Source organism: Myotis yumanensis, unplaced genomic scaffold (assembly GCF_028538775.1).
Source record: "Myotis yumanensis isolate MYYU_CA2020_CCGP unplaced genomic scaffold, mMyoYum1.0.hap1 SCAF_3, whole genome shotgun sequence".
NCBI lineage: Eukaryota > Metazoa > Chordata > Mammalia > Chiroptera > Vespertilionidae > Myotis > Myotis yumanensis.
Window position 1 is genome coordinate 26,614,128 of NW_027223754.1, and position 27,883 is coordinate 26,642,010.

Sequence of the window (27,883 nt, forward strand, 5' to 3'; positions counted from 1 at the left end):
CAGCTCCCAGGACGCAGGTTATCAAATGCAGCGTTTCTCCTTTACACAGATCTCCAGCAGACTATTTGGAAGTGGTCTCGCCCCGTCCTTTCTCCACTGCCCTGCGTCTCTTTGCAGGAGAGTAAATTAATGAGTCAGGAGTTAGGACCCAGAGATCCGTTGTAGCCTCGCAGGACCTGACAGCTGACGGGAAATCAATGAAGTGTGCTTCACAAACGTTACCCTGATGTGAGATGGACAGAGGCTGCTGTCTCCCACTTCAGGTGTCTGCGCTCCCCTTGGGTCAGTCTCGGAACCACTGCACATCCCTTCCAAAACCCCCTCTCCCGGTGGAAACGCTGTGTGATTGAAAAGGAAGAAATTTTCCTTCTAACATGACATCATGACGCCGGCAGGTTTCATCCTGGTGCTCCTCGTCCTGGGTGTCACTCCCTCAGGTAAGCTAAAGCTCGGGTTAAACTGAATGAAAACTTTATCGCTGAGGAGTTATTCAAGCTAGGACGGTGGAACCATGGTGCTGAGAATGTTAGAATTACAAAGTGTCATGCATAAGTACCTTTAGGGTAACCCTTAGGATGTGGCTTCGATGAATAATTCTATAAAATCTGTAGATTGCTAAAGAAATCATACCCAGGAATCTCATAATGTTTATGCTTTGGTCATTTATCGTGCTATTCCTTTTGAATCATTATGAGCTTGGTAGGAAGATATAAAAGCAGGGGAAATATTACCAGATGCACTGAATGTCACTCAGAGAATTGTTAAAATACTTGGCACAGAAATGTATTGGATTGACATTTTTATATCCTGCCTACTAATAATCATCGTATCTGTGTATCGATACTTTTGTCCAATCTATCTTGTAGACTTATATATAAATATTTTAATAATTTTGTGTATGATGGGCATATTTAGTATGTTTGTACATTACAATCAAACAAAGGTGTATATCAAAAGTCTGGGAACATGTGTGAGCCTTTTGTGACTCTTATGCACCTGAAAATTGAGACATTTCTAATAAAGAGGGCAAATAAGAAGAGAGAGAGGAAGAGAGGGAAAAGAAAAAAGGAAAGAAGCGGAAAACTGAAAACTTTAGGAGAAAGTGGTCATTGCACCTGCCGGTGTTCTGGGTTTTGAAATCACTTCACTTTTTATGTAACTTAGGAGCAGAAAACCCTTCCACTGCACCAGAAACCAGTGAGAGCCAGGAGCCAGATGGTGAGGAAACAGTGTCATTCATTCCCTCAGCAATTTGTATTTATTTGTCACTAGTATTTTTGCCAGGTTTGATTATTGCAATTTTCAGATGGAGAACCAGAGGTTCTGACATAGATTTGCCTAAACCCTGAAATAAATCCTCGAGGCACACACACACACCTGGACACTATCATATCTTCAACACTGTAGCCATTCCTCCTGCTGGGACTCAGAAACAGAGTGATTTCTAAGTGCAGAGAGTATCAAACCCACTCTCCAATATCACTACATTTGGTCTCTGCAAAGCCCGAAATGCAATTTGCCAATCACAAAAATAATAATCAACTTTGGTGTGCGTTAGCATCCAATTAGTGTGCATGCATCTAATGGGTTTTTGCCCTAACTTACTATTCTATTTACTATGAAAAGATTGATTCTTATCATTTTTTCTCCAGGGAAATCATCTCACTGGTTAGCAAGGGCAGTGAGCACAAACCCTCTTGGTTCACCCATGCATCCTCCTCCATGCACAGTGACAGTTACATAAAAAATCGGATTGGGAGGAGAACCTGGCCTCATCCCCATTGCGTAGGCTGCAGGAGTTTGAGAGTGTATACTGAGCTGTATACATCGGTCATAGATCTATAATAAATCTATGTAATAACCCTAGGAACTCTCATATTTGTGAATATTTCTAGATCCACTGGAGTCTATTTCTATATTTAGACCTGTACACCTTTCCTTAAGTCCTTTACTACTCATTGTAAAGAAACCATTTCTTTTGGTCACACAAATTACAAGGAGGAACCCCTCTCTTTATATCTCTGGCTTCGGTGAAAAGGATAATTGTGTATGGCCACGTGACATTCCTTATATTGCTTAATCATGCTCTGTGTGTTTGTGTCTGCTCCCAGAAATAGGGACTGTATCTTATTTATCTTCCCAACGCTCTTACCACATGATGACGTGGGTTTATTCATTCAATAAATATTTACTGAGGATCTCCTGTATCCTAGGAATGGTTTTAGCATGTGGGATGCAAGAGGCAATAAGACACAACCATTCTAATAGCCTCTCCTGCTAGCAAGAATCCATTAAATACGTATATTGGCTTTCACTCTGCAGGCTAGCTCTATGTGTTAACAGAAAAGGCTACTGTGTTTGTGGTATGCTTTTTTGGGGGGACAAGGTGGTGATCATGGAAAGCAAAGACAAAATATACCAAAAGGTGTCAAAACAAAAAAAAGCACGTCTCTCAAACATACTTGCTGAAGTTTGAAATTCTTCAATTATTTCCTTACTCTCCCAGCTGAGAATAAACAATGAAGTGTTGTCTTCAATAAAACCATAAGTAATCACGGGAAGTTTCATCTATCGAGTCTTATCAATTATTCATATGTTGGTGGGAGTGAGTTTGTCAGAATGTTGCTGAAGTATTGACATGAGGGTGAGGAGGGAGCAGCGGGTCTGAGAGCCCGGAGGAAGGAGAGGAAAGGAGATCAAGAAACATAAAGAGAGCACAAGGTCACGCTGTAGGTTCCAAAGAAACATTTCTTTGTCTCAAGCTGCTGCTGGGTGCCTCATCCAAATGAATCTCTCCCGATTCCACTTGCTGGGGCGGAGAGAGCTCTCACCTCCTCACGGGGGTGACTCCTGTCCAGTCCCTTGATAGCTTTAGGTACCTTTACCTGGACGCCTGCTCTGCTTCCGTAAGTGGCCGCCCGGGGTGAAGGTCTGTCCTCTAATCAATGGTGGTGCATCTTCAACTTTGTCTCTCTTTCATATCTTTGGGGGCAGCAAATATCTGGCATTAATAGGTTACCTTGTGTGGCTGTTTCGTGAACGCAGAGATCCTAGAAGCTCGGGGCGTGTGAGTTGTGTGTAGGGCCCTTACCGATCTCCCACTCTGTATTTTTATTGGGCGAGGTTAAATGCTTTGCTTAAGATCATGCGGCTTGGAGTCAGGACCAGAATTCATGTCTCTGGATCTGAGTGCAGTGCCTCTCAGTGTTACGTAAATATTTGTTGGATTTTCATTCTAATGAGTGACAGGTTTGGCCACAGGCTTAGCATCCTGAGCCAAGAGCAGTGTTCCCTCCTGGAGCGCTTTCCCAGCCCGGGATCCCTTTGGAGGAAATACACAAGGGCTCCCATCCCTGCCTGTCCCAGTCCCCTGCATGTGCTCTCTCTCTGGTGCTGCCTCTCCCAGCCCCTGCCCGTGGAATTGCTTGTCTAGTCCCAAGGGAAAATGAGACAAAGACTAAGCAGGGAGAGGGAGAAGGAGAGGGAGAAGGAGAGGGAGAGGGAGAGGAGAAGAGAAAGGGGAGGGACTGGGGTTAAGGGAGAAACGAAATGCCTTTTTTACCAAAAGAGATGGTGAAAAGCTTTAACAGGCAAACAGGCAGCACACACCCTCTGAAGATGTGCGTTAGACTAAGTGTGTGTGTTGGGGGAAGAGGGATGAGCATGCAAAGCAGAACTCAAAGCAAGGAAATGTGGGAGGACCATGGTCAAGTCTTCTTGGAGGACAACCTCCAAGAAGAGTGATCATAGAGAGAGGTGCCCGTTCTAGACATCCCGGGGAAAGCAGTCTGCCGGTGCACCGGCAGATTCGAGGAGGATCAGAGGACACAGTCACCAGAGTTAAGTGTCTCCCTAAGACCAAACGAAGATGAACTGTGACCTGGTTTTAGAACATCATTCCTCCAGGCAACAGGTTGCTTTAAACAACACTAAAGTGTTTTTGGAAAATACAATGCTAAAACAACACAGCAACAAAAATAGCATAACAATGAGCATCTGTTCATAGATGTGAATTGTTGGAACAGTTTTTATGTGACAGTAAAGAGCCCATAGCAGTGGGAACGACTTTTGCCTCCTCAATCTTCAGAGTCTCATAGGCTGGTGGAAAGACGGTGGACTTGGGAGTCAGGAGCCACACCCACCACTTATTAACTGAACGGGGTGACCCTGGGCAAATCACTCCCCCTCTGGGTACCCCCAAACTTTCACCTGTAAAATGAGGGCTTAGATCTTCTTGGAGGTCCTTCCCAGTTCTGTTGTCTTTGCTTCTTTATCATTTCACTTTTCCTTCTTCTTTAATTAATGCTGAAGTAGTTATGAATATAAATGCTCTCCCATCCTCCCGGTCAGGAAGCTGACATGGTGGAGGAGAGTGTGTGTGGGGGTGTCACCTTCTAAGAGAAGCTTCTTGCTTTTGTCAATTTATCTTATTACTAAAGGCCTGGTGCACAAAAATTTGTGCACTCAGGAGGGGGGGGTGCCCTCTGCCCGGCCTGTGTCCTCTGGCAGTCTGAGACCCCTCGGGAGATGTCCACCTCTGGCTTAGGCCTGCTCCCTGGGGGATCGGGCCTAAGCTGGCAGTTAGACATCCCTCTGGCAGCCCAGGAGCCCTTGGGGGATGTCCACTTGCCAGCGGGGACCAGGCCTAAGCTGCAGTCTGACATCCTCAGTGCTGCTGAGGAGGCGGGAGAAGCTCCCGCCATCACTGCTGTGCTGGCAGCCATCAGGGTGGGGGTTCTGCTGGGGTGCCTGGCCAGTCTGGGTGAGGGGCTGATGGCTGTTTGCAGGTTGGCCATGGCCCCCAGCCACCCAAGCTCCCTGTGGAGGCTGGCTGGAAGCAGGATCTGGGATTTATTTATCTTCTATAATTGAAACTTTGTTGCCTTTAGTGGAGGCCACAGCCGGCCAGGGCAGGCGGGAAACTTGGCTTCCTCCATCGCTGGGGCAACCAAGCCTCCTGCTTGCTCCAGCTCTGTGGCTGCCAGCTGCCATCTTGGTTGGGTTAATTTGCATATAGTTGCTCTGATTGGCTTGTGGGCATGGCTTGGGGGCATAGTGAAGGTACAGTCAATTTGCATGTTTCTCTTTTATTAGATTAGACAAGAGGCCCGGTGTACAAAAATTTGTGCACTCGGGGAAGGGGGGTCCCTCAGCCCAGCCTGTGCCCTCTCACAGTCTGGGACCCCTCAGGGAATGACCACCTGCTGGCTTAGGCCCACTCCCCAGGCGATTGGGCCTAAGATGGCAATCAGACATCCCTCTGGCAGCCCAGCAGCCCTCAGGGGATGTCCACTTGCCAGCCGGGAGCAGGCCTAAACTGCAGTCGGACATCCTTAGCGCTGCTGAGGAGGCAGGAGAGGCTCCCACCAACACCACTGTACTGGCAGCCATCAGCTGGCTTCTGGCTGAGCAGAGCTCCTCCCATGTGAGAGCGCCCTGACCACCAGAGGGCAGGTCCTGCATTGAGCGTCTGCCCCCTGGTGGTTAGTGTGTGTCATAGTGACCAGTCATTCCCAGTCCTTCTGCTGTTAGGGTCAGTTTGCATATTACCCTTTTACTATATAGGATAGAGGCCTGGTGCACAGGTGGGGGCCGGCTGGTTTGCCCTGAAGGGTGTCCCAGATCAGGATGGGGGTCCCGCTTGGGTGCCTGGTCAGCCTGGATGAGGGGATGATGGCCCTTTGCAGCTGGTCACACCCCCTTCAGGTTGGGGGTCCCCACTGGGGTGCCTGGCCAGCCTGGATGAGGGGATGATGGCTGTTTGCAGCTGGTCACTCCCCCTGCTGGGTGGGGGTCCCCACTGGGGTGCCTGGCCAGTCTGGGTGAGGGGCTGAGGGCCGTTTTCAGGCTGGCGGGTGACTGAAGCTCCCAACCTCTTCTTTTTTTCTTTTTCTTTTTTATTCTGGGATTTATTTACCTTCTATGGCTGTCACTGGAACTGAGAGCCAGCTTTAGCTCTGAGGCTCGGCTCCAGCTCTGAGACCTTGGCTGCTGAAAGCAGGTATCTGGGTTTGTTTGGGTTCTATAATTGTAACACTGTTGTGGTCCTGCTAGCTCCAGCTCTGACTGCTGAAAGCAGGTTTCTGGGGTTTATTTACCTTCTATTATTGTAACATTGTTTCTTAGACTGCAGCTCAGAGGCTGGCAGGGGCAGGTGGGGAACCTTGGCTTCCTCCATCACTGGAGCAAGCAAGCCTCCTGTTCGCTTCAGCTGCCTGGCTGCTGGCTGCCATCTTGGTTGGCAGTTAATTTGCATATCTCGCTGATTAGCCAATGGGAAGTGTAGCGAAGTTATGGTTAATTACCATGTTTCTCTATTATTAGATAGGATATTGGCCTTGCCTAATTAATTTAAACTATATTCATCTGCAAAAATGTTGTTTACACACAGCTTTTCAGGAATGCATTTATTCCTTAACACAGACAACACCTGTCCTGGTAGTCTTGAGCACATCTGTGATTCTGTATCCTCTAGCGCTGGGATCCCTTGGCCTCCTTCCCCTGTGCACAGAAAGCTCGATTAGGCCTTTTGTGCATTCATTCATTCATTCATTTGTTCATTCACTAAACATCATACAATATTTACTGAGGCCCTGGCCTAAAAAAAAATCAATGGTGGAAGCACTTTTTCTTCCTCATAATGTTCTAGTCTACAAAGCAGACAAAGCAGACAATCCAGAAACATTTCCAGGGCTGTGCTCTATACCTGCTCCAATAACATCAATGGCTCCAGCTTTTATTTTCAGAGAGTTCGGGAAGCTTGAAGATATTAGGCAAAAGCATGACACCTTTGGCCTGTCAGGTCTGTTTTGGTCAATACAGACTGTAGTAGTCAGCTTGGGCTGCCATATCAAAATACTCTAGTACAGACTGGTGGCTTAACAATTTATTCTCACAGTCCTGGAGATTAGGAACCCATGATCAAGGTGCCAGGAATTCAGTTTCCGGTGAGAACTCTCTTTCTGGCTTGTAAATGGCTGCCTTCTGGCTGTGTCCTCATGTGGCTACTCCTCAGTGCTTGTGTGAAGGGAGATCCCTGGTCTTCCCTCCTCTTCTTATGAGGACATCAATCCTGAGGAGAAGCGAGGTCCCACCCTGATGACCTCACTTCTCCTTAATGACCTCCTGATAGGCCCTATCTCCACATACAGTCCCATTGGATATAACATGACTTCAACGTGAAGTTGAAGGGGCACAAACATTCAGCCCATAGCAGCCAGTACAGATTTGTGCTTTCCCTCCCTTGATTCAGACAGCCACTCACCCTCTGACACTGGACACATGGATCAAAGCATATACAGGTCCCTGAAGGAGCAGACCTGCTCATCTCCCTTTGGGCCCACCTATCCTCAAGGAGGGTATGGCTTCGGGGGTGACCAACGCCGGGAATGTCAAGGTCCTAATCTTAGAAGCCCCATCCCAACATGCAACCCCACCTCCTGCCAGGAGAGAGATCTATTTTATGTCCCAAATTATAATGGCTCAGGGTCGTCCAAGCTAAGACGTGTGTGTGTGTGTGTGCGTGTGTGTGTGTGTACGGATGCGTGTGTGTGTACGGATGCGTGTGTCTTGGTTCAGACATTATGCAGTGTCTCAGCTCCCTGGAGTGTCTCCATCTGTTGTGAGATGCTGTCTTATGTAATATTTACTCATTGGGCTGAGGTTGGTCACAAGGGCTCTCAGGGAAGGTCAGTACTCTGTCACTCTCAGAAGGTGGAACTGCTCTCAGATGCATGTGACAGCGGCCCCCGCAGCTTAGCTAAATAGGGGGATTGCTTTTCTCACACACCATGAAATTTGGAGGCAGGCAGTCCAGGGCTGCTGGGGCAATCCTGCAATGCCATCAGGGACCCAGGCTGCGTCAGGCTTTCTGTTCTGCCCTCTTGTATGTGCAGCTTTGATCAGGCTCACTTGCATATTGGGTGGCTAATTCTCTAGACATCATGTCCCAATTCCAGGAAGGAAGAAGAAAGGGCAGAGGGTAAAAGATGAAAGGATAAAAGGTGCAGGTTCGATTGAGCCCATCCTCTTGAGTGAACCTCACTCGGTGGCTTCTGTTTTGTTTCTTACTTGGCCACAGGTGTCATACGGCCATTCCTAGCTGTAAGGGAGCCTGAGAGGGGAACATTCTAAGTGGGCACCATGCAATCCTGAATAAAGTAGCATCGGGTAGTAAGGAAGAAAGGGTAAATGACTGTTGGGCAGGGAACTAACAGTGTCTGCCACAAACAGCATTCTCCCCCTTGAAGGAGGGGCTGCCTGCACAGGGGAAGCCAGAAAAGGGGGACAGCTGTGGCCCCCATGCCTCGCTCCTCTCCCTAGCAATTCAGCTCTGGCCCAAACTCTCCAAAAACTGCTCGGCAAACAAAAGCCAAGCAGATAACTGCGTTATCATTCAATGTTTCTTAGCTCGGCTGCCACTGTGTGCCAGGCAGTGCCCTAGGAGCTGGGGAGACAGCCCTGGAGCTGGCATTTCCTAGTGGGTCAGGCAGACAATAAACAAATAAACATATAATATGATCAAGCCTCTGACATAGGAGAAATTTCCATAAAGGGATAGAGTGTGGGGAGAGATTTTTAGATCCTGTAGCTTAGAATGACTTCCTTAAGGAGAAGGCATTTGAGCAAAGAAGGGGAAAAGTGAAGGAATGAGTGTCGGCAAGACCTTCCCAGAGTGTAACCACACTGGCCTGTTCTGGAAAGAGCAGATGGGCCTGAGGCACTAGAAGGCAGCAGGGTTGCAGGCAGAGGGGAGAGGGGAGCAGCCACACAGGGCCTGGGAGACCATGGTAACAACTTGGGGTGTTTTTCCTCAATTTGATGAGAAGCCCCTTGGTGGGTTGGAGCAGGGAACTGACATATTCTTTTCAGCTTTGAAGCAATGTCTCTAGCTGCTGGGCAGAAAATGGACTGTGAAAGGAACAAGAGTGGGAGATGTTAGGAAGCGGAACTGGAATCCAAGAGAGAGAGATGATGGAGTTCGGGATCAGGGTGGTGATCCCCAGTGGAGACGGTGGGACTGGGACGCAATCATTGTTGCGAGGCATTCTGAAGGAAGTTAGACAGGACGTGGGGTAGGGAAATTCTGGAGGTTCAGCCTGAACAATGAACACCTCTCGCCTCCGAAGGCTTCGGGGAATTTCAATTTCCTCCCTCCCGCTCCGTTTCCAGGAAGGTTCTGGGGCCTTTACAGAGCGCTGCCCTGGCAGCCGCCCAGCTCCGCTTGCTGAGAGTATTGAAGCATCAAAGTTTAAATAAATAAGCACAAATGTAAGGTTTTATCTCTCTCCGTCACTCATTTGCATTTTAATACACTTTCTAAAGCAAAGGAGAAAAGAGTGGAGGCAGTCACAGAGCCTGTCCTATCCATACCCTTGTTCACTCCAAGGAGCCGCCTGAGTGCATTTCGAATTTCTACTCCCTTAATAAGCTGACGGTGTCCTGCACATATGGGGAATGTGTGCGATTGTACTTTTCTTCCTACTAAGAACTTTGGGGTTTTGATCTGGTAAACTGGTGGGGGGAGGGGGTGTGTGTCTTGCATGTGATCATTTCTCGTAATGTGTATCTCTCAGTGGGAAAAAAGGTTTTCTATGGTAAAACATACCGTGCAGGATGAATTGCTGTAGGATATTAACAGGTTGCTGAATATATGAAGAAGGGGCTATACTTAGAGCAACAACAAAGAGCTTCCTTGTTTTAAATTTGATAGGATAACACTGAGAAGAGACAAAACATATCTCTAGACTGCATTCCTAAGCCACTTCTGCAACTGGAGGGTTAAAACTTGAAATTAGGGAGTTTCTCAGGTTCTCCCACCTTTAGGGGCAGAGAAGAGCCGCTGACCCTGGTTGTGGACCAGGGAAGGTCTTCGTGAAGGAAGACGTTCTCAGGAAGAAGTGAGAGAACCACTCAGTGCACGAGGCAGGGTTGAGTGGATGTGTGCTGGAGAGCTGGAAAGTGGTCCTGACACACTCCCTTCATCGGTCCATTCATTAAATGGATATAAAATGAGCACCTGCTATGGGCCAGGCACTGTTCTAGGTGCTGGATAAGCATCATCAAATAAAACGGATATTGTGCCGGCCATCATGGAGCTCAAGGGGAAGACGAATAATGACAAATACTGTAAACGACAAATTGTGATAAGATGTATGAAGGGGCCCAATGGGCAGTGATGAACAATAGCACATGGACAGAGCCCATGTCTGTAAGGAGGTGAATTGTGAGGTGGAGAGTAAGGGGGTGACTGTAGATGATCTTTTGGGGTCAAGGTGTTGACCTCATGATGTGAAGACCCCGTGAGAGTCAAGTTCTGGGTAAAGTTTATAGTAAACTTTTAGCTGTGTGTTGTGGGCGTGGAGAATGGTTAAAGGGAACCCTGCTGCCCTCAAAACTGTCTTTGCTGAATTAGGCCGTGTAGGAATACAAGGTGTCCCCCCAAAATGTGGACACACTTTAACAGCTGATAGCTCAATTTTGAAAATGAAAGGTATTTTAATAAACACCGCCTTTATAATTATTTAATGTGTGTATACATTTTTGGGGGACAGCCTGTATGTGAAGGTTCAGCCATAGCATGCGAAAGCAACCGTTATGCCTCTCCCATTAATTCAGGTTCCCTCATGATTCTTGCAGCAGCCGCAGAGTTCCGTTCAATAGCCGAAACTGAAGACGCCCTCCTCAGGCATTTATTCCAAGGTTATCAGAAGTGGGTTCGCCCTGTATTAAATTCTAATGACACCATAAAAGTACACTTTGGATTGAAAATATCTCAACTTGTAGATGTGGTGAGTAATCCTTGACACGAACCCAAAAAGAACATGCATTCCTTAACCTCTTTGTGAGTCTGAGATTTTATTTTGCTTTCTTTCCCCATGGCTGCCATTTCGATTTTAAAAATAACTTACTGGGAGAGAAAATCTGCCCCAAGAAGCCAGTGAAATGACCCGAGGAAAGAATGAGGAGTGTCACAGGGTGCATTTTCACTGCGACACCATTAGTGTGGGGCCTTTTTGCTGGAGGGTGGATGTGGTTGTGAGGATGGATGGGCACTGCCGCTGACGGGTTTGCTGTGGGCACCCGGGGTGAGGAGAGGAGGCAGGGGAGAAGGAGAGCTGAACCCAGGCTAATCCAGAGTCCTGAGGGAGGGCTGGTAGGGACAACTGCAAGGAGTGAGGGCAGATAGATGATGACAGCCAGAGCCAGTGCCTGGGCAACCCCACCATCCTCCCTGGGCCCCTCAGGCCCCAGCACCTTTCCCTGACCTCACCCACACTTTGGGATTCTCTGCTAATTTTCTTGCTGAGCTCGTACTTCTGCCATGATGGCGTTCTTGGAAAATCGGTGAACTGTAACAACCCAAATCCTGCAAAATCATCCTGCTGTGGTCCCCAAAGTCCCAGAGTAATCCTCCCACATTACCCAACCCCCCACCCACCACACCCACCCCAGCTGACTCAATGCCCAGGAGTCCTTCTAGAAAATCGTGCATAGCCCACTCCAATTTAGCTAATATTTAATTCTATTTGGCATCCCAAAAGTGCTTCCTGGGTTATGCAATTATATACAAACTAGAGGCCCATTGCACAAAGATTCATGCAATAGGCCTTCTTTCCCCTGGCTGCCAGCACCAGTTTTCCTCTGGCACCCGGGACCCAGACCTTCACTCTGGCCACCGCCTTCCATCTTCGCTCTGAACACAGTCTTCGCTGTGGCTGGAGCCTTCAGCCTTTGCTCCTCACTCTGGCCAGAGTCTTCAGTCTCCGGCCAGAGCTGCTCCTGTAGCTCCTTCCGCCCCCCACCATCCCCCTCATAGCTTGATCGCTACTGGGCCTGCAGACCTTGCCGACGGGCTCCTGGGTCCCAGGGGGCCGCCTTGCCTGCAGCTTGGCTTTCCAGCGGCTCCTGGGGTCGCACACGGGGGCCTGGATGATGGCTCCCGGTGTCCCGCCCTGCCTACAGTATGCAAATTAGCTGTCATCTTTGTTGGCAGTTAATTTGCATATCGTGCTGATCAGTCAATGGCAATGGTAGCGAAGGTATGGTTAATTACCATGTTTGTCTATTATTAGATAGGATACCACCATAATGAACCGCTACTTGCTTTAATAATTTTTTTTCATTTTAAGCAAAATATGCATAATATTTTAGGATCTCATGCATTTAAGTTCTTAAGTTGAGAATTCTTTACATTTTGAACACCTCAAAGGTAAGATTCAGAGAGTTCATTCTGACAAAAAAAAATTCAAAATTCACTTAAATTGAATTTACATCTTTTTATTTGTCATTTTCTTAGGATGAAAAGAACCAGCTGATGACAACAAATGTATGGCTCAAACAGGTAAATGTCAACTTAAGAACTGTACTTGCCAACCTGATCATTTCCATTCTTTAAAAAGGCTCCCATTTGAAAAAGAATTATTTTAAAGGGCATATTGGGTTCTTTAGGGAGATATTTGGGAGCAGGTGGGTTTCTTTTAAAAAAATCTTCCTTAAATTATTTTATTAAATATGTTTTTGTTGATTTTTTAGAGAGAGGGAAGGGGGAAAGAGGGCGGGAACATCGGTGGGTTGCCTTCCGTATGACACCCCAACTGGGGATTGAACCCGCAACCTTTTGGTGTGTGGGATGAATCTCCAACCAACTGAGGCACCCAGCCAGGGTGGGTCTATTATTTTTTAATTTTCTTTTGCAAGAGTCAGAAAGCAGGTCTTGGGCACTCACAGGGGTGCCTTCTTCTGTTGTTGTTCCTTCTGTTGGACTGTCCACTGGGCATGCGGTGGGAGGGTGACTGATCATGAAGCCTGGGCATGGTCCCTGGGCCACTTGGAGAAAAGGGGGTAAAGGCTCCAGGGTGCAACTTTCCCCCATTTAAGGCACTGCACTTGGATGAGAAAACTGATGATGTTAAGTTCCCCCTCACCCCACCGGTCCTCCAGTCCTCTGTGGGCAAAACCTACCCCCAGGAGTCTTGTTGCTCCTACAGAGAGAAAGCAGGGACTGACAGGAGGAGTCCACCATGAGATTCAGAATAAAGTGACACCTCAAACAAAACAATGAATATGTTTTTCTGATGTAACTGAAAATGCGTTTGAATGGTCTTCAGAGCTCTGCCTCGGTGATTGCTTTAGCTCGACTACGGCCTGTTTCCTAAAACAGAAGCGTCTGTCCCCAGGAGCTCGGTCTCCAGTTGTCAGGAAATCATTACCTTTCAAAACCCGATGTTGCACGTGTTATCTGAAAGGAGAAAATATTGGCACTTCCTTGATAGGAGGCGAGAAGGCTGGTTTAATTGCTCGTTTTTTAATGAATGTTCAGATACCACTTAATCTCCCACAGGTTTAAAATCTTCTTGGTGGTGCTATCTTAAATATCTTGCTTAATTTTAACATGCAAACATAATACTGTTGATTTCTTTATATTGAAATAAGTTAGTTATTTATTCCAGTTTAGTGGACATTGTTTAGATCTCTCTGCTAATAGTTTATAAGGACCGATGGATAAAGGGAACTGTGAGGAGAATCCACAAGCTTCATTTAGGGTCATCAAGTTGCTTCTACTCAAAAACTTTGATCAGAGTGAGAGCATATTTACTGCTTTCAGTTTCTCTGATTCTTTAATTGGCAGCTATGTTAGCAACCTATGAAATAGATCTGCATTTTATTTTACTTGCAAATAAAGATCTTCAGGAGAAAATAATAATCTGAGAATGTAGGTATAAAAATATAATCTAAATAATCTGTATTGTCCTATATATTTATCTCTAGCCTCAGAGACTTATCCCACTTTAGAGGCTGTGGAACTTGGAGGTATTTTGAGTTAATAAAAGTCCAAAGGAAGTCCTGTATTTGAACTTGCAGGGGAGAGAAATAAAACTTCTCTGTAAATAGGCTGAGGAAGAAAAACAACAAACAAACTTACTGCTTCACACACTCCTTCTCCAACTGCTCCTCAGGGTTAAGCTCTTACTGATCTGCCACATAAAACACTGGTCCAGGGACCCTTGTCCTGTGAAATTGAGATAGTAGGTGCTTATACTTTCTTGAGGTTTTGAAAGCAAGAAAACATCAGCCAAAGAACAAGATTAGACGTGAAGGGAAGCAGCCGCGGGCTCTCAGGCCCTCACTGAAGCTTTGGAAATGACTCCCAGCAGTTAGGCCACCGGAATCAGGGACCTGGAGAATGCCTCCAGGTCAGGACAGACTCAAAATCTAAAACCTCCAACAAAACGGAGCAAGAGGGATCTGTAGGAGGGGGGCCATCTGACACTTGGAAAAGCCAGCCTGCTGGCTTTGGGCCCCACTCCAGAGACTTGGATTGCATTTAATGTGCAAAGGGTTGTCGTATCTCTTATCTCATATACGTTCTCAGCCACTCTTGATTAGCAAAGCAGGTATCCTTGTCCCCATTTGCAGAGACAGAATCTAATAGCTCTTCTGGCTGGGACCTGGGTTTCCCTGGTTTGGGCCTTCTCTGCCACACCCAGCCTTTGCCCTATAAACATCAAGATCTGTTTCTAAATCATAGGAGGAGTCGAAGTAGCAAAACAACTGCACATTTCATAGAATCACAAAGAAAATGATCAAAGCTGCTCCACTCACACAAACTGGATTAGGAGTGGAATGTCACAACAGGTATCTTATATAATAAAAGGCTAATATGCAAATTGTCCCCTCAACTGAGAATTTGACCCGGAGTTCGACCAGCCCACGGCCCCTCCCCCAGGCCAACCCCACCCTGGATTGCCCCCCCAATCTGGGGCGGGGCTGGCCAGCCAACAGTCCGAGGCCCCTCCCCCCACCAGCCCCGCCCCCAACTGGCCTCCCCACCCCAATCGGGGGTGGGGCCAGCCAGACCCCACCTGTGCACAAATTCGTGCACCGGGCCTCTAGTTAGTTAATAAGTACTATCTTATGGCACAAACAATACAGGAGCAAAAAAGGATGAATTCGATGGCATGAGTGGCAGGCAGGGAAGGCTGCATGGAATAGGAGGCATTTGAACTCTGCCATGATGTCACTTTATGGGGTTTAAAAAATTTTTTTTATATTTTTAAGGATAAAAGAAAGATGAAAGGTACAAAAAAAAATGGACAATGAACACAATAAAATTGGTGTAAAAAGAAAAGCTATCATTGGTGTTTTACATGGATCTCAATTTCAGAGCAGCTAATAATAATAATACCTAATATTTGTGGACTGCTAAGTGCTTAGGCACTAGGCTAGGTGTTTCATGAGAAAGGACTCAGTTAATTCTCACAGCCACCTTATAAATTAAGTTCTCTTAGGATTCCCACTTTGCAGATGAGAAAACTGAGGATTGGTGAATTGAAGTGTCCAATTTCCACACTGCTCAGTGAAGTCTGGCTTACACTATATAGAGAGATCATTCCCTTCCTCAGACGGGAAGGAGCTGAGGGAAGACGTCCAGTCCTCACAGTGCTATCTATCTCAGTAAAGGCTGGTTTCTAATCCTGTCTTCAAAGGCATGGATTCCTCAGTCCCTAGGACATCTCATGGACTTGGTCTAGAAAGACAGTGAGGAGAGAATGAAGTAAGGATTCATAGCATCTTTCATTCATTGCACAGGGTTTATTGAGATCCTACTAAGTGCCAGGTACTCTGTAGATCTTGGACACACAAAGAGTAAAACAGCCCTGCCTTTAAGGAGAGAGGACAGTTTTAATTGTGTAAAAAACAAACAAACACCAACTACTGTAATATGATCAACACTATAAAGAAAGTATACATAAGGAACTGTGAAAATGAGACAGGGAGAGCTTCCAAGGGGAGGAGATATTTAAACTGGGTCTTACAGAATCGATAGTTGTGCAAGCCAAAAAGGTGAAGAAGTTGTGAATCACCTGAATAGCATTCCCAGTAACAAGACTTCCCAAAGCTCTCACACTAGAGCAAAACTCTTGGAAATTCTTTCCCTGTATAACTCTGCTAAAATTACTCTCTAATTTATATCTATGGAGAGGATAAAATGTGACGTAATTGGAACAAGAGTATGTTCCATGGTAGCATACACAACTGAGATACTTGTTTTTTGTGCTGTTGTGTTTTTTTGTGGTTTTTTTTTTTTTTTTACCCAATTCTTCTGTGTTAGCCTCTATATCCACAGTTCTTGGTTATATTTAGACATTCCTCTTCTTTCCTCTCAAGCACAAATTTAGAGACAGCCTGAGAAAGTCCTTTATGTGGAGCTATTTTTACTTTACTTTATTGATTTTATTTTACAAATTCATTTGTCTTCCTCCTTCGTGCTTCCAGAGAGAAATCAAAACCCTACAAATTAAAAATAGATTATTAACATTGATTCACTGAAACTGTGTGAGAAGGCACGTAATGCCCTAGCCACTCAGATTCTGCTTTGTCATGTTCAGGGCTAAAAAAAAAAAAAAAAACTGCATCGCAAGCACCTTAAACGTAATGGAGATGAAACCAACCTTTCATTATGATCCAAGGGTCTGACCTTTTGCCAAGATGGTGTTATTTGAATAATCACTGTGATGACAGATGTCAAATTTACTCACTCCACAAGGACTTACGGAGCACCTACTCCGTGTTGGGCACTGTGTGAGGCACCGGACTAGGCACTGTGGGGTAAACACCAATAAGACAATAAGATTCTGAGTGAGCTGGCTCCACTGTAGCTGGGAACAGTTTGCTCTCCTCTCCCCAGGAGGGTCCTGAGGAAAAGAGAGCTGCCTGACTGTCTGCCAAGGCCGACATCTTAAACTAGTGTTGTTCCTCCAACAACTGATTCCTGTTTTAGGTCAACAAAAAGTTCAGCAAACATAAGGAAGGCCTCTTTGGATAGATCCCTGGGGCTGGTCTTTGAGGAGAAAAAAACAAATCTGCTGTAGAAGGGACCGCCTCGCTGTAAATGTCTGAGAGACCTCCTCAAAGCCTGGTTACCTTGTACAACCTGCAGTGGCACTTCCAAGTCCACGAATTCATCTCAGACTTTACTTATTCACCATCTTATTTTCCTGCCTTTTCTACAGCCTCACCCTGATCTTAGCAAAATAGGCCAGTTTGGTCTTCTGATTCAAGTGGAGCCTGAAGAGTAATCGAGCAGAGATTTAGGTGTCTAAAGGCCGGCGATATAAACCTGGGCAACTTATTTCACCCCTCTGACCCTCAATCTCTTCATCTGTAAAGTGGAAGCAATACCTCGCTCACAGAGTCCTTGGGAGGTTACATGAGTCCTGTGTGTGAATGTGATGCACACAGTATCTGGCATGTAGGGAGGACTCAGTAAATGTCATTTCCTTGTGCCACCTTTGTAGGCTTTCTCATCCTTTCTTTTTTGCTTTTTATTTAATTTGTTGGGGTGACACTAGTTAACAAAATTATACGGGTTTGGGGTGCACAATTCTACAACACATCATTTGTACGCTGTATTGTGTGTTCACCACCCAACTCAACTCTCTGGCCATTACCATTTGTCCTCCCTAAACCCTCCTTTTCCTCTCCTCCCCTCCCACCCCACCTCCATCCACTGGCAATCCCCACACTGTTGTCTATGTCCATGAGTTTTTTCTCCTTTTTTTTTTCTTCTTTGCTTTCACTCATATGTGGAATCTAATGAACAAAACGAACTAACAAGCAAAATAGAGACAGACTCATAGGTAGAGAGCAGGCTGACAGCTGGGGGGTAGGAGGCTGGGGTGGGTGGTTAGAGGGTTTTCTCATCCTTAATGACAAATCCCATCTGTTGGCACAGACAATTCATGGATGTAATGGGAATATGAGACATATGATATATCATGTTGCTGTATTTAAGATTAAAATGAGTCAACATTAATTTGGTTTTAAGAAAGTCTCATCTGATCTTGAGTTAACTGAACTACCCAGGGATGTCCTACTCAGGCTGCAAATCACAGCAATAGCAAGGAATATTTGTCCCTGACTATCTAGTTGTCTTACTATTAAACTGAGAATAATTTGAAGAATTTATTTATGGTAAAAAAAAATCTTATGATTTAGGTTTCAATGAAATTTCATTCTGAATTGTGGTAACAGGTAGACATTTATGAGTGATATTTCAGGTAATATATGTAAGGAAAGACAACTTTAAGGGGATATTCATGACAGGGATTTGAAATTGTACTTTTCCAAGTTAGGAAACCTAGACTTGGAGTATTTTCTCCATTTTTTCTTAGTGGTAGATTAACTTTGTTCTTTGGCCCTGACATGCCCCCTACTCTCCTGTTTCCTGCAATAACACAGCCCTCCACTGGGAGCCGTGGGAAGTGGAGCTGATATTTGACATGGGCTTTGAAAGCCATGGCTAGAACGTGCTCCACGGACACAGGATATTATTTCTAATCTCTTACTTTAAGACGGGAAGAGGCAGGAGGTTAACCTCCAGATGCGCCCAGAGATTCGGAGAGAACAGGGACCTGCCCAGAAAATCTCACAGCGCCTTAGAGGACATGATAGAGGATTTGGGCTCTGGATCCTCATCCTGTCCCTGCCGAGTCTAACACGATGTGGTCATTGGGGGCACGGGGCTCGGCCAGCATGGCAGTGGACTCACATCGCGGTAGAAATTCGGTGAGGCCCTCTGATGGGCATGTCAGGTACAGCGTCCGATTCCCCAGGTCTGGCTACAGAAGGACACCGAGCTTGTGAGGGGTGACTCTCTCCACCTGCAACAAATAAAGGACAATCCACATGGGGAGCCCAGGGCTTCCGTGCCCTTTCTCTCCTGGGTGCACCCAAGTAAGCAGCCCTCACCAAAAGTCAGCTAGCCCGTTGTCTTCACTGCTCAGGAACGCAGCCTGAATCCCCTGCAGATCTTTACATCCTCCTCAGGGCTTCAAACCCACCCCTCACACGGCTCCATCTACGGCAGACCTCTGCACCCACCGCCCACTGCTCCTTCTTACCCTTCATGTCTCAGCTGGAGGGCCAACTCCTCAGAACTCCCTTCCCTGCCCACAACTGCACCCCCTTCCCCCTTCATAGCAAGGACCCCAGGTGTGGTTATCAGTTGTCTCGTTAGTTTACTTGTTTACTTTCTGAGGTAGCACCAGGCTGGAGTACATGGTGGTGGTGTGTGTTCCACGTGCACACAAGCCTGGCACGCTTGTGGAATGCATTAATCCCCCCCAAACTGTGAGCCCCATTATATACCACTACCTCTCTGTTATCTCTGGCCACAGCTGTTCATGCCGCAGTTCGAGGGCCAGTAAGCAAGGCAAACCTTTCTGGCTGAAAAATCCCTCGCCCTGGGGCTTGGCCCAGTTCTCTTAGGACAGCTGGTAACAATGGTGTTTGCACCAAGGCAGGGGCCCCAGAATATCAGCCGTGCACCTTCCCCTTTTGCAGTGCAGAGCTGGGCATAGGTGAACACCGGCTGTGCCTGGGGTGGAGAGAAAGCTGGATCCAAGAGGCAGATGATTTCATTTCCAAAAATCTTTTGGTCCAAAGGGAGGAACTGTGGGGTTGGGCTCATTAGCTGTGCTCACTAACATTGTTTTCCAAGACCGAGCTAGGATGTAAGGGCTCAACTCCTGTCCATCTGTCTGAGAACGTGTCTGTCCGCCGTGGGGCTCACTGCCTGTGTGCCTGCAGCATGCTGCCTGCTCAGGGTCCACGGGATTCTCCCCAGGATCAGCCGAGAACGTTTTAGGTGCAAGTGACAGAAAAATAGTGGCTTTATTTATGGTCATTAAAAACTGGAAAGAATCCAAATATTTTACCTGGAGAATAGATAAAGGAATTGTAGTATATTCAGAGTATTATGCTAAGCAAAATAAACCAGCCAGAGAAAGACAAGTATCACATGATCTCACTCACATGTGGGATCTAATGAACAAAATAGATTCAGAGACATAGAAGCATGACCAGTGATGGCGAACCTTTTGAGCTCAGTGTGTCAGCATTTTGAAAAATCCTAACTTAACTCTGGCGCCCTGTCACATATAGAAATTTTTTGATATTTGCAACCATAGTAAAACAAAGATTTATATTTTTGATATATATTTTATATATTTAAATGCCATTTAACAAAGAAAAATCAGCCAAAAAAATGAGTTTGCATGTCACCTCTGACACGCGTGTCAGAGGTTCGCCATCACTGAAATAGACTGTCCAATCTCAGAAGGAAGGCAGGGAAGGGTGGGTGGGTGGGAAGAGATCAACCAAAGAACCTGTATGCATATATGCATAACCCATGGACACTGACAATAGGGTGATGAAGGCCTAGGGCAGGGGTGGAGGTGGGCTAGAAGAGGTCAGTGGGGGGAAAGGGAGCATATGTAATACTTTTAACAAAAAACATATTTAAAATATTAAAAATTTTAAAAATTGTGGTATATTCATACAATGGGAGACTTCACTAATAAAAATGAACAAATTAATACAACATAGAAGAATCCAAAATCCATGTGATAAGTAAAAGAAATCAGGATCATAAGTCTACCTACTGCATGATTCCATTGATATGAAATTCTAGAAAATGCAAAATTATAGGATCAGAAAGTAGACCAGCAGTTGCCAGGGGTTGGGGATGTGGGAGGGGTTGATTACAAATGGGAAATTTGTTGGGCAACAGAGCTATTCTGGTATCCTGATGGTGTTAGTGATTATACAACTGTTTGCATATAGAACTATACACAAGAAAAGGTGAGTTTTATTGTAAATAAATTTTAAAAACATAAGTGAGGTAAAAGTGAAACAGACAAAAAATGCGACTCTGAGTTTCCCTCAACATTGCTGAGATTCAGACCTGCTGCTGATGGTAAAAGTCTCCCAGCAAGAAACAAATTATTCATGGGAATGAAATTATATTTGCTTTTCGAAATGGGCAGAGGAAAGGGGGGAAAAATAAGCCTGTGAGTACCAAGTAAACATGGTAAATACTTTATTAGTTTGGCCTTTTAAACTGTCAGTTTTCATAGGCATGGTTTTTCCATAAATTGTCATGCAATTTTTATCCCTTATAGTGCAGTATTTTTTAAAATATATTTTTTATGGATTTCAGAGAGGAAGGGAGAAGGAGACATAAAAACATCAATGATGAGAATCATTGATTGGCTGCCTGCTGCATGCCCCCTACTGGGGATCCAGCGGGCAACCGGGGCATGTGCCCTTGACTGGAATCGAACCTGGGACCCTTCAGTCCATAGGTTGACACTCTATCCACTGAGCTAAACCAGCTAGGGGGCATGTAGCTTTTTAAAGACTCATATTTTTAAAAATTTGTTTTTCAAGGGTTGAGCCTCACAAACACTGTCTAAAATAGGAAATATCTCATCTAGAGTGTGTAGTTCTATCCTTTTCAGGCATCCTGCTTATTGTAATATTTTACCATCCAGTCAAGTCATCCATCTGCTGACTCCCCATTTTTTTAATGACAAAGCTGACATCACTGGGCTCCAGGAAGCCTCGCACTGGGCATACCCTTCTAGCGTTCTGAAATGTCGTTTAGCATTATCCTACATCATTACTCAACTGTCCACATGAGGGACAGCAGAATAGAAGAATTTAATTTTCAGGTCAGATTTCATAAGATTCTGGATCCAAAATCTTTTTAAGGAAGTCCATTTCTACTGTAATTGGGTCATCCATATGCCATCCTCTTAACCTTCATAATCAGATCAATTAATGGTCATGCTTGTTAATCTGGGTCCATCAGCCCCTGTAAAACATGCTATAATTTCATTCTATGATGAGAACAAATATGTAAGCATTGGAGGCTAACACTATTAGGAGTATAATTTGAAACTGTAATTGGGTGCTCATAAGATAAGTTCAGATTAAAACTTAGAAAAAAAATTCTTGGAAAATATTTTTTCCTTGGATAAAAGTTGTAATGTCATCAAGAGTAGTCAGCAGATCCTGGGTGTTTCATAGGAACATACCGGGTGGATGTTTGTTCAGGACTCTTGAGTGACATTCAAAATTATTTGTACCCTTTACCTTGAGATTAAAATATCACTGGGCCAAGTCACCTTGAAGAAACTGAGTTAGATCTATCATTGCTTTTTGTTTCATAAGAGAAAATAGGCTGGAAAAAAATGGATCATGAATCAGTGTTGTTTGTGGCTGAGCTTCTTCATTGAGAGGTAGATGTAGCAATTTCGGAAATCCCAGGTAGGATGGGTGTGTGGGCCTGGGCAAGACCAGAGACAGGCTGGCTCGAGCCCTATCTTTTCAACTGCCACAGATAGGGTCACAAGACCTAGTAATGCACTATTTAAGTAAAACACTGGGTTAGTAAATTAACATAAACTTGAAGATTCCAAAGTGAAAAACACTGACTGTTCAGAATAAAATTACAGTGTGCTAATTGTATGCAGGAATGGACAGACCACAAATTACGCTGGAAACCTGATGAATACGGCGGAATTCATTCCATTAAAGTCCCATCAGAATCTCTCTGGCTCCCTGACATAGTTCTCTTTGAAAAGTAAGTATCAGAGAAGAAAAGGACACTGGGCAGGTTAGGACCAGAAATAGAAAAGCCTGATGTTGGTAAAATAATGAAGAGAAATGCACAACTTCAAGTAATGAGGGAACTGTTTCTTTTTGAGTTATTGTTTGACCCTGTAGTAGGAAAGTAATAAAATACAAATAGTCCAGTGGTGGGCAAAAAAACAACATACACACACACACACACACACACACACCCCAAACGAATAAGAGTCAGCTTACCATTAAAGTGAAACTACTTTCACCACAGCGCTGATGGGCGTTTCGAAGGCTCCCTCATGACCAAAGCCATCGTGAAATCGAATGGAACCGTCACCTGGACCCCTCCTGCCAGTTACAAAAGCTCGTGCACCATGGACGTCACGTTTTTCCCATTTGACCGGCAGAACTGCTCCATGAAGTTTGGGTCCTGGACTTACGATGGTGCCATGGTCGACCTCGTTTTGATGAACGAAAACGTCGACAGAAAAGACTTCTTCGATAATGGAGAGTGGGAAATACTAAATGCAAAAGGGATGAAGGGACACAGAAGAGACGGTCTGTACTCCTACCCGTTCATCACCTATTCCTTCGTCCTGCGTCGCCTGCCTCTGTTCTACACCCTCTTCTTGATAATCCCCTGCCTGGGACTCTCTTTTCTGACGGTTCTGGTGTTCTATTTACCTTCTGACGAAGGAGAAAAACTTTCCTTGTCAACCTCCGTCCTGGTTTCCCTGACAGTTTTTCTTCTAGTGATTGAGGAAATAATCCCTTCCTCCTCCAAGGTCATTCCTCTCATTGGCGAGTACCTGTTGTTCATCATGATTTTCGTCACCCTGTCGATTATTGTCACTGTGTTCGTCATTAATGTTCACCACAGATCTTCGTCCACTCACCACCCCATGGCCCCCTGGGTTAAGAGGCTCTTTCTGCAAAGACTTCCTAAATTACTTTGCATGAAGCACCACGTGGATCGCTACTCTTCCCCAGAGAAAGACGAGAGTAAACGGGTGGTGAAAGGTAAAGTCCTAGGAAAAAAGAAACAGAAGCAGATGGGGGACGGAGAGAAGGTTCTGGTTGCTTTCTTGGAAAAGGCTGCTGACTCCATTAGATACATCTCCAGGCACGTGAAGAAGGAGCATTTCATCAGCCAGGTGAGTCGACGGGTGTGCAGAATAATGCTGCCTGCCACTGAGCTGCGCCAGAATGAATGTTCTCACTTCGATTTACAACAAAATTGCTGTCGTTGTTTAAAATGTGGCATTATTAGCTATCTGCTTTACATGTACAAAATCTAAAACAAACCCTGACACAAATGAGGGATTTGGGCATGGATTTTTAAGAAGTTCACAAAAACAGAATATGAAAGAGTGAAGCAACTCTGGATTAAGCGCTAGTCCTTATGATTAGACTTAACTCTATTTCAAATAATTCAATTCTACATTTTAAATAGGCTATTCTGGTTTCTGGTAATTTCTCATTTTTTTATGGGATGATGGATATTTCTATCCATAGTATTTGGAAGTAAAGGAACAGAAAGTGTCAGATTTTTAAACTAATATGAAAAATAGAGTGTTACCATGATCTCACTAATTTGTGGAATATAATGAACAACATAAACTGATGAACAAAAACAGATCCAGAGACAGAGAAGCATCGATCAGACCATCAAACATTACAGGGAAGATAGGGGAGGGTGGGGGTAAGGGGGAGAGATCAACCAAAGGACTTGTATGCATGCATATATAAGCCTAGCCAATGGACACAGACACCAGGGCGGGGGTGAGGGCATGAGTGGGGGTGTGTGGGGGCAATGGGGGGATAAGGACACATATGTAATACCTTAATCAATAAAGAAAAAAATAAAAGAGGGATACAACCAATATTTTGGTGAGAGAAAAGGGTGTAGTTATTTAGCTTACAGATTTGAACAAAAAATGTGTGTTAAGGTTGTGAATTTCAGGCTCAAAATAGTCCTGGACTTAGATCTATGACTTGAAATAGGGCATTTTTCCCCTTCAAAGATGATAACTGGCCCGTCCTTCTCCAGCCTCGCTGCTTATTCCTGCTCTGACCTTGCCCTTAACAGCTTGTTGTCCATTCCTCCTGACTTCCCTTCCTCCAAAGGGACTTGGTCTCCTCTCTCCCTCATGAATCCCTGCCATCTCCTGGCCAGGTCTCCTCCTTGGCAGTGTCCATCCTCTGGAGCTGGAGCAGCCAAGCCCACACGTGGGGTTGAAGAAAGATAGGCTTGTGACGTTGAGCTATGACAATTCTTAACTTAAAAATTTGTGGTTCATTTCATATGTAATATCAGGAAGCATCACACTGAGAGATATCGGCTTTTTATTTGTGTAAAAAAAAAATTGGGTTTCCCCTCGTTTTAATCAGCAATGCTTACAAATGCATCAACGATTCTGTGTTTCTATTGTACATCTTCGATGCTGATGACAGTGTTCACAGGCCGTTTGGTTTGGGCATCATTAGTGAAGTGGCCGGGAAGAATCCGAGCCTATCATACAGGCGATGTGTTAGGTGTGTTTTGAAAACTGTAAATCGGAATATTACCCTCTCTAAGTGCCTTGGAACAAATCCAGAATGGTTGCCCAGCCTCCTAAATGGAAGCTATCTTTTTGTCTCTTTTGCAGGTAGTACAAGACTGGAAATTCGTCGCGCAAGTTCTGGACCGCATCTTCCTGTGGCTGTTTCTGATAGTCTCAGTGATGGGCTCCGTCCTGATTTTCACGCCCGCTTTGAAGATGTGGCTGCATAGTGACCACAAGGAACAAGTCTCCAGAGCGATCTAACATACATTCCAAAGAGACAAAATCACGCCATAGAACTGACATCCAGCTGGCACGTATACACAGCACCCAAACGCACGTGCTTCTTGGAGGGGCCTGTGTCGTCCCCAAGGAAACTGAACCGGGGGAACGTGGGTTTGCCCACAGTAAACTCCTGGTGGCCATTAGCGTGGGCCTGGGTCTAAATAAAACAGAACCTCTACAGGCCCCTGCCGTGGCTTCAGGGCGGAGTCAGATGTCCAGGCCTGAGGTCACACGCCGGCAGCACAAGGATGTTCCCAGGAACTGGACTGAGGCCTAACAAGACTGAGGCCTGAGAATTCAAGGAGGCCTCGGTGAAGGTATTTGTGTGGGCAGGACTTGGGTCTCCTGTGTCCTGTTCTTGGTGGTTTTGCCTGAGATACATCTTGGGCTGCGTGTTGTGGATGAACGAATTTCAACAACCATGATAGAACATTGGGGCTCCGTGTGTAACCCACATATCCATATTTTTCTGCACGTTTTATTGGAATTTTTTAAAAAGGAGGCAGCATGGGGAAGTAGAAACTAGGGTACAATGACCCTTGAGTTCTAGACCAGCCATTTCCCAGCTGTGAGCTGTGGGGCCTTGGGCACATCATTTGTCCTCTCTGGTCAGTAAGCGGTTATGACATCACTTTTGACACTCTTTTCCACTCTAAAATTCTATTCTTTGGATATGTATACTGGGGCTTTCACAATTTTTAAACCACACAATTTCTAATTATAACTTTGATCCTTTAGGAAAATGAATCTGCTTTCTCTCAACTGCAGGACAGGATTTATAGGGAAATATTATGATGAAACCAAGGATTCGATGTAAATCCCTGACGGGATTGTGAAACCAAAGGGCAAATCACTGTTCTATTGAGAATGCTATTGACTTTAACTTTATTTAACTCATTGGTTTGCTGGGTAAATGGCAAAACTAATCTTAGAAAAATGCATTTTGATTAGAATCTAGTCTTAAATTTTGAAAAATACCACATGAAACACTTCCCAATCCTCCTTCTGACCAGCCACAAATACAGCAAAGGTCAAACCTTTATACATGTGCGTACAGCTTATTCCTCATTGCAGCTAAATTGGGAGGCAACACCCGCTTCAAATATGGAAAAGGATAAATATTTATATATCACATAACCCTCAGAAAGTAACTACAAAAGAGAACTTTAGAGCAAATAAATTTTTATTTCAAATGTATAGCAAGAAAAATCCTCTGTGGGCAATCTTGCCAGCTAATTCCAAGTGGACGCAGCAAGACCCACACAACTCTCCGTCACACGTGTGAGCATGTGGGACAGACACATGCCTGGGCACACACGTGCAGGCACACACACTCGTTGACACACTGGGCATGCACACAGGAGTGGGCACACGCAGAGCTGTCCTAATTGTCCTCACTCTCCAGATCTTTGCTACCACTCCACCTCCTCATGAAGCCTTGACAGAGCACCTGGGCCCCACTGAACTCCCTGTCTCTGAAAATCCATGATGTTTTCCGTTTCTGCTATATGGTTTAGAAGGCAATTGTTCTTTAGTATTTCATTAAGTGAATTTTATGGCCTTGCCTATATCATAATATAACCCTCTGTTATATTCCCAACAGCATCTAATAGAGCTGTGTACATGGTCAAGACTCAATTGATTAATTAAACCAGTACCAGCAAGTTTGTATTGGGTTTTTCATTAAAATAAAGACAAATTTTTACTCTTGCTCAATCCTCCAATATTTCCAGTTCTGTGTGTGTGATTTTCAGCACATACCTTAAACTTTTTCTTAGATTAAAATGTTTTTAATGAATAATTCGTGGACACAGACAATGGGATGGTGAGGGCCTGGGGGTGGGTTGGGAGCGGATTGGAAGAGGTTAATTGGGGGAAAGGAGGACCTATATAATACTTTCAAAAATAAAGATTTTTAAAAAATTGTTTTAATTTTTTAAAAAGGTTTTTAGCTTGGCCTGTGTGGCTCAGTAGTTGAGCATCGACTTATGAACCAGGAGGTCACTGTTTGATTCTCGGTCAGGGCATATGCCCAGGTTGTGGGTTCAATCCCCAGTATGGGGCCTGCAGTTTTAAAAATACTATTATCATACTTAGAAAAATTAATAATTCCATATTTAAGTTTCCATCTCTCAAGAACAACCTACATTTATAGCCAGATTGTCTACAATAGGATTTAACCCATAGTGGTGTGCCTCTTAAATCTATTTTAATTCTTGTCACTGACTTGTTGAAAAGACTAGATCAGTTTTCCCCAAGAGTGTCTCATGTTTCGTATTTGTCTAGTTGCTGGCTTCTGGTGTCATTTAGCTTGTTCTTCTGTCTCCTGTATGTTCTGAAAATTGGAAGTTACAACTATAGTTCCAGTGTAATATTTTTGACAGAGTACACCAGAGATGATGATGCATAGTTTATGCTGTGTTGTACAAGGAGACATACTATCTGGCTTTCTAGTCCTCAGTGATAAGAATAATCCCTGGGGTAAGATGATGACAGCTGATCTCTCCACCTGTCCAGGGATACATGTAGTGGGATCGCCTGTGTACATGACACGCAGCAGTTATAAAGACTCGTACCTTGGTCCCTTTAAAGCTGGTCTCTAACCAGCTACACTAGAGCCC

The 27,883-nt window shown here is 44.9% G+C and overlaps 1 protein-coding gene across 2 annotated transcripts; it reads left to right on the plus strand.

The window, feature by feature from the left end:
- The first annotated feature begins 205 nt into the window (after nucleotides 1–205).
- Nucleotides 206–27,075, plus strand: CHRNB3 (cholinergic receptor nicotinic beta 3 subunit). Of its 2 annotated transcripts, none has more exons than XM_070407401.1 (6): nucleotides 206–437; nucleotides 10,618–10,790; nucleotides 12,299–12,343; nucleotides 22,323–22,432; nucleotides 22,706–23,588; nucleotides 25,083–27,075. In XM_070407401.1, exons 1-6 carry the CDS (start codon nucleotides 383–385, stop codon nucleotides 25,239–25,241), a joined length of 1,425 nt encoding a protein of 474 aa, XP_070263502.1. In that variant the 5' UTR covers nucleotides 206–382; the 3' UTR covers nucleotides 25,242–27,075. The 2 variants fall into 2 exon arrangements, with proteins under 2 accessions (XP_070263502.1, XP_070263503.1); XM_070407402.1 differs by having other exon boundaries at nucleotides 10,639–10,790.
- The last annotated feature ends 808 nt before the right edge of the window (nucleotides 27,076–27,883 follow it).

Coding starts and splice junctions, on each gene's coding strand:
- CHRNB3 (XM_070407401.1), top strand. CDS start 383: ATGACGCCGGCAGGTTTCATCCTGGTGCTCCTCGTCCTGGGTGTCACT. Junction 10,791..12,298: donor TATCTCAACTTGTAGATGTG/GTGAGTAATCCT, acceptor TCATTTTCTTAG/GATGAAAAGAACCAGCTGAT. Junction 12,344..22,322: donor CAAATGTATGGCTCAAACAG/GTAAATGTCAAC, acceptor AATTGTATGCAG/GAATGGACAGACCACAAATT.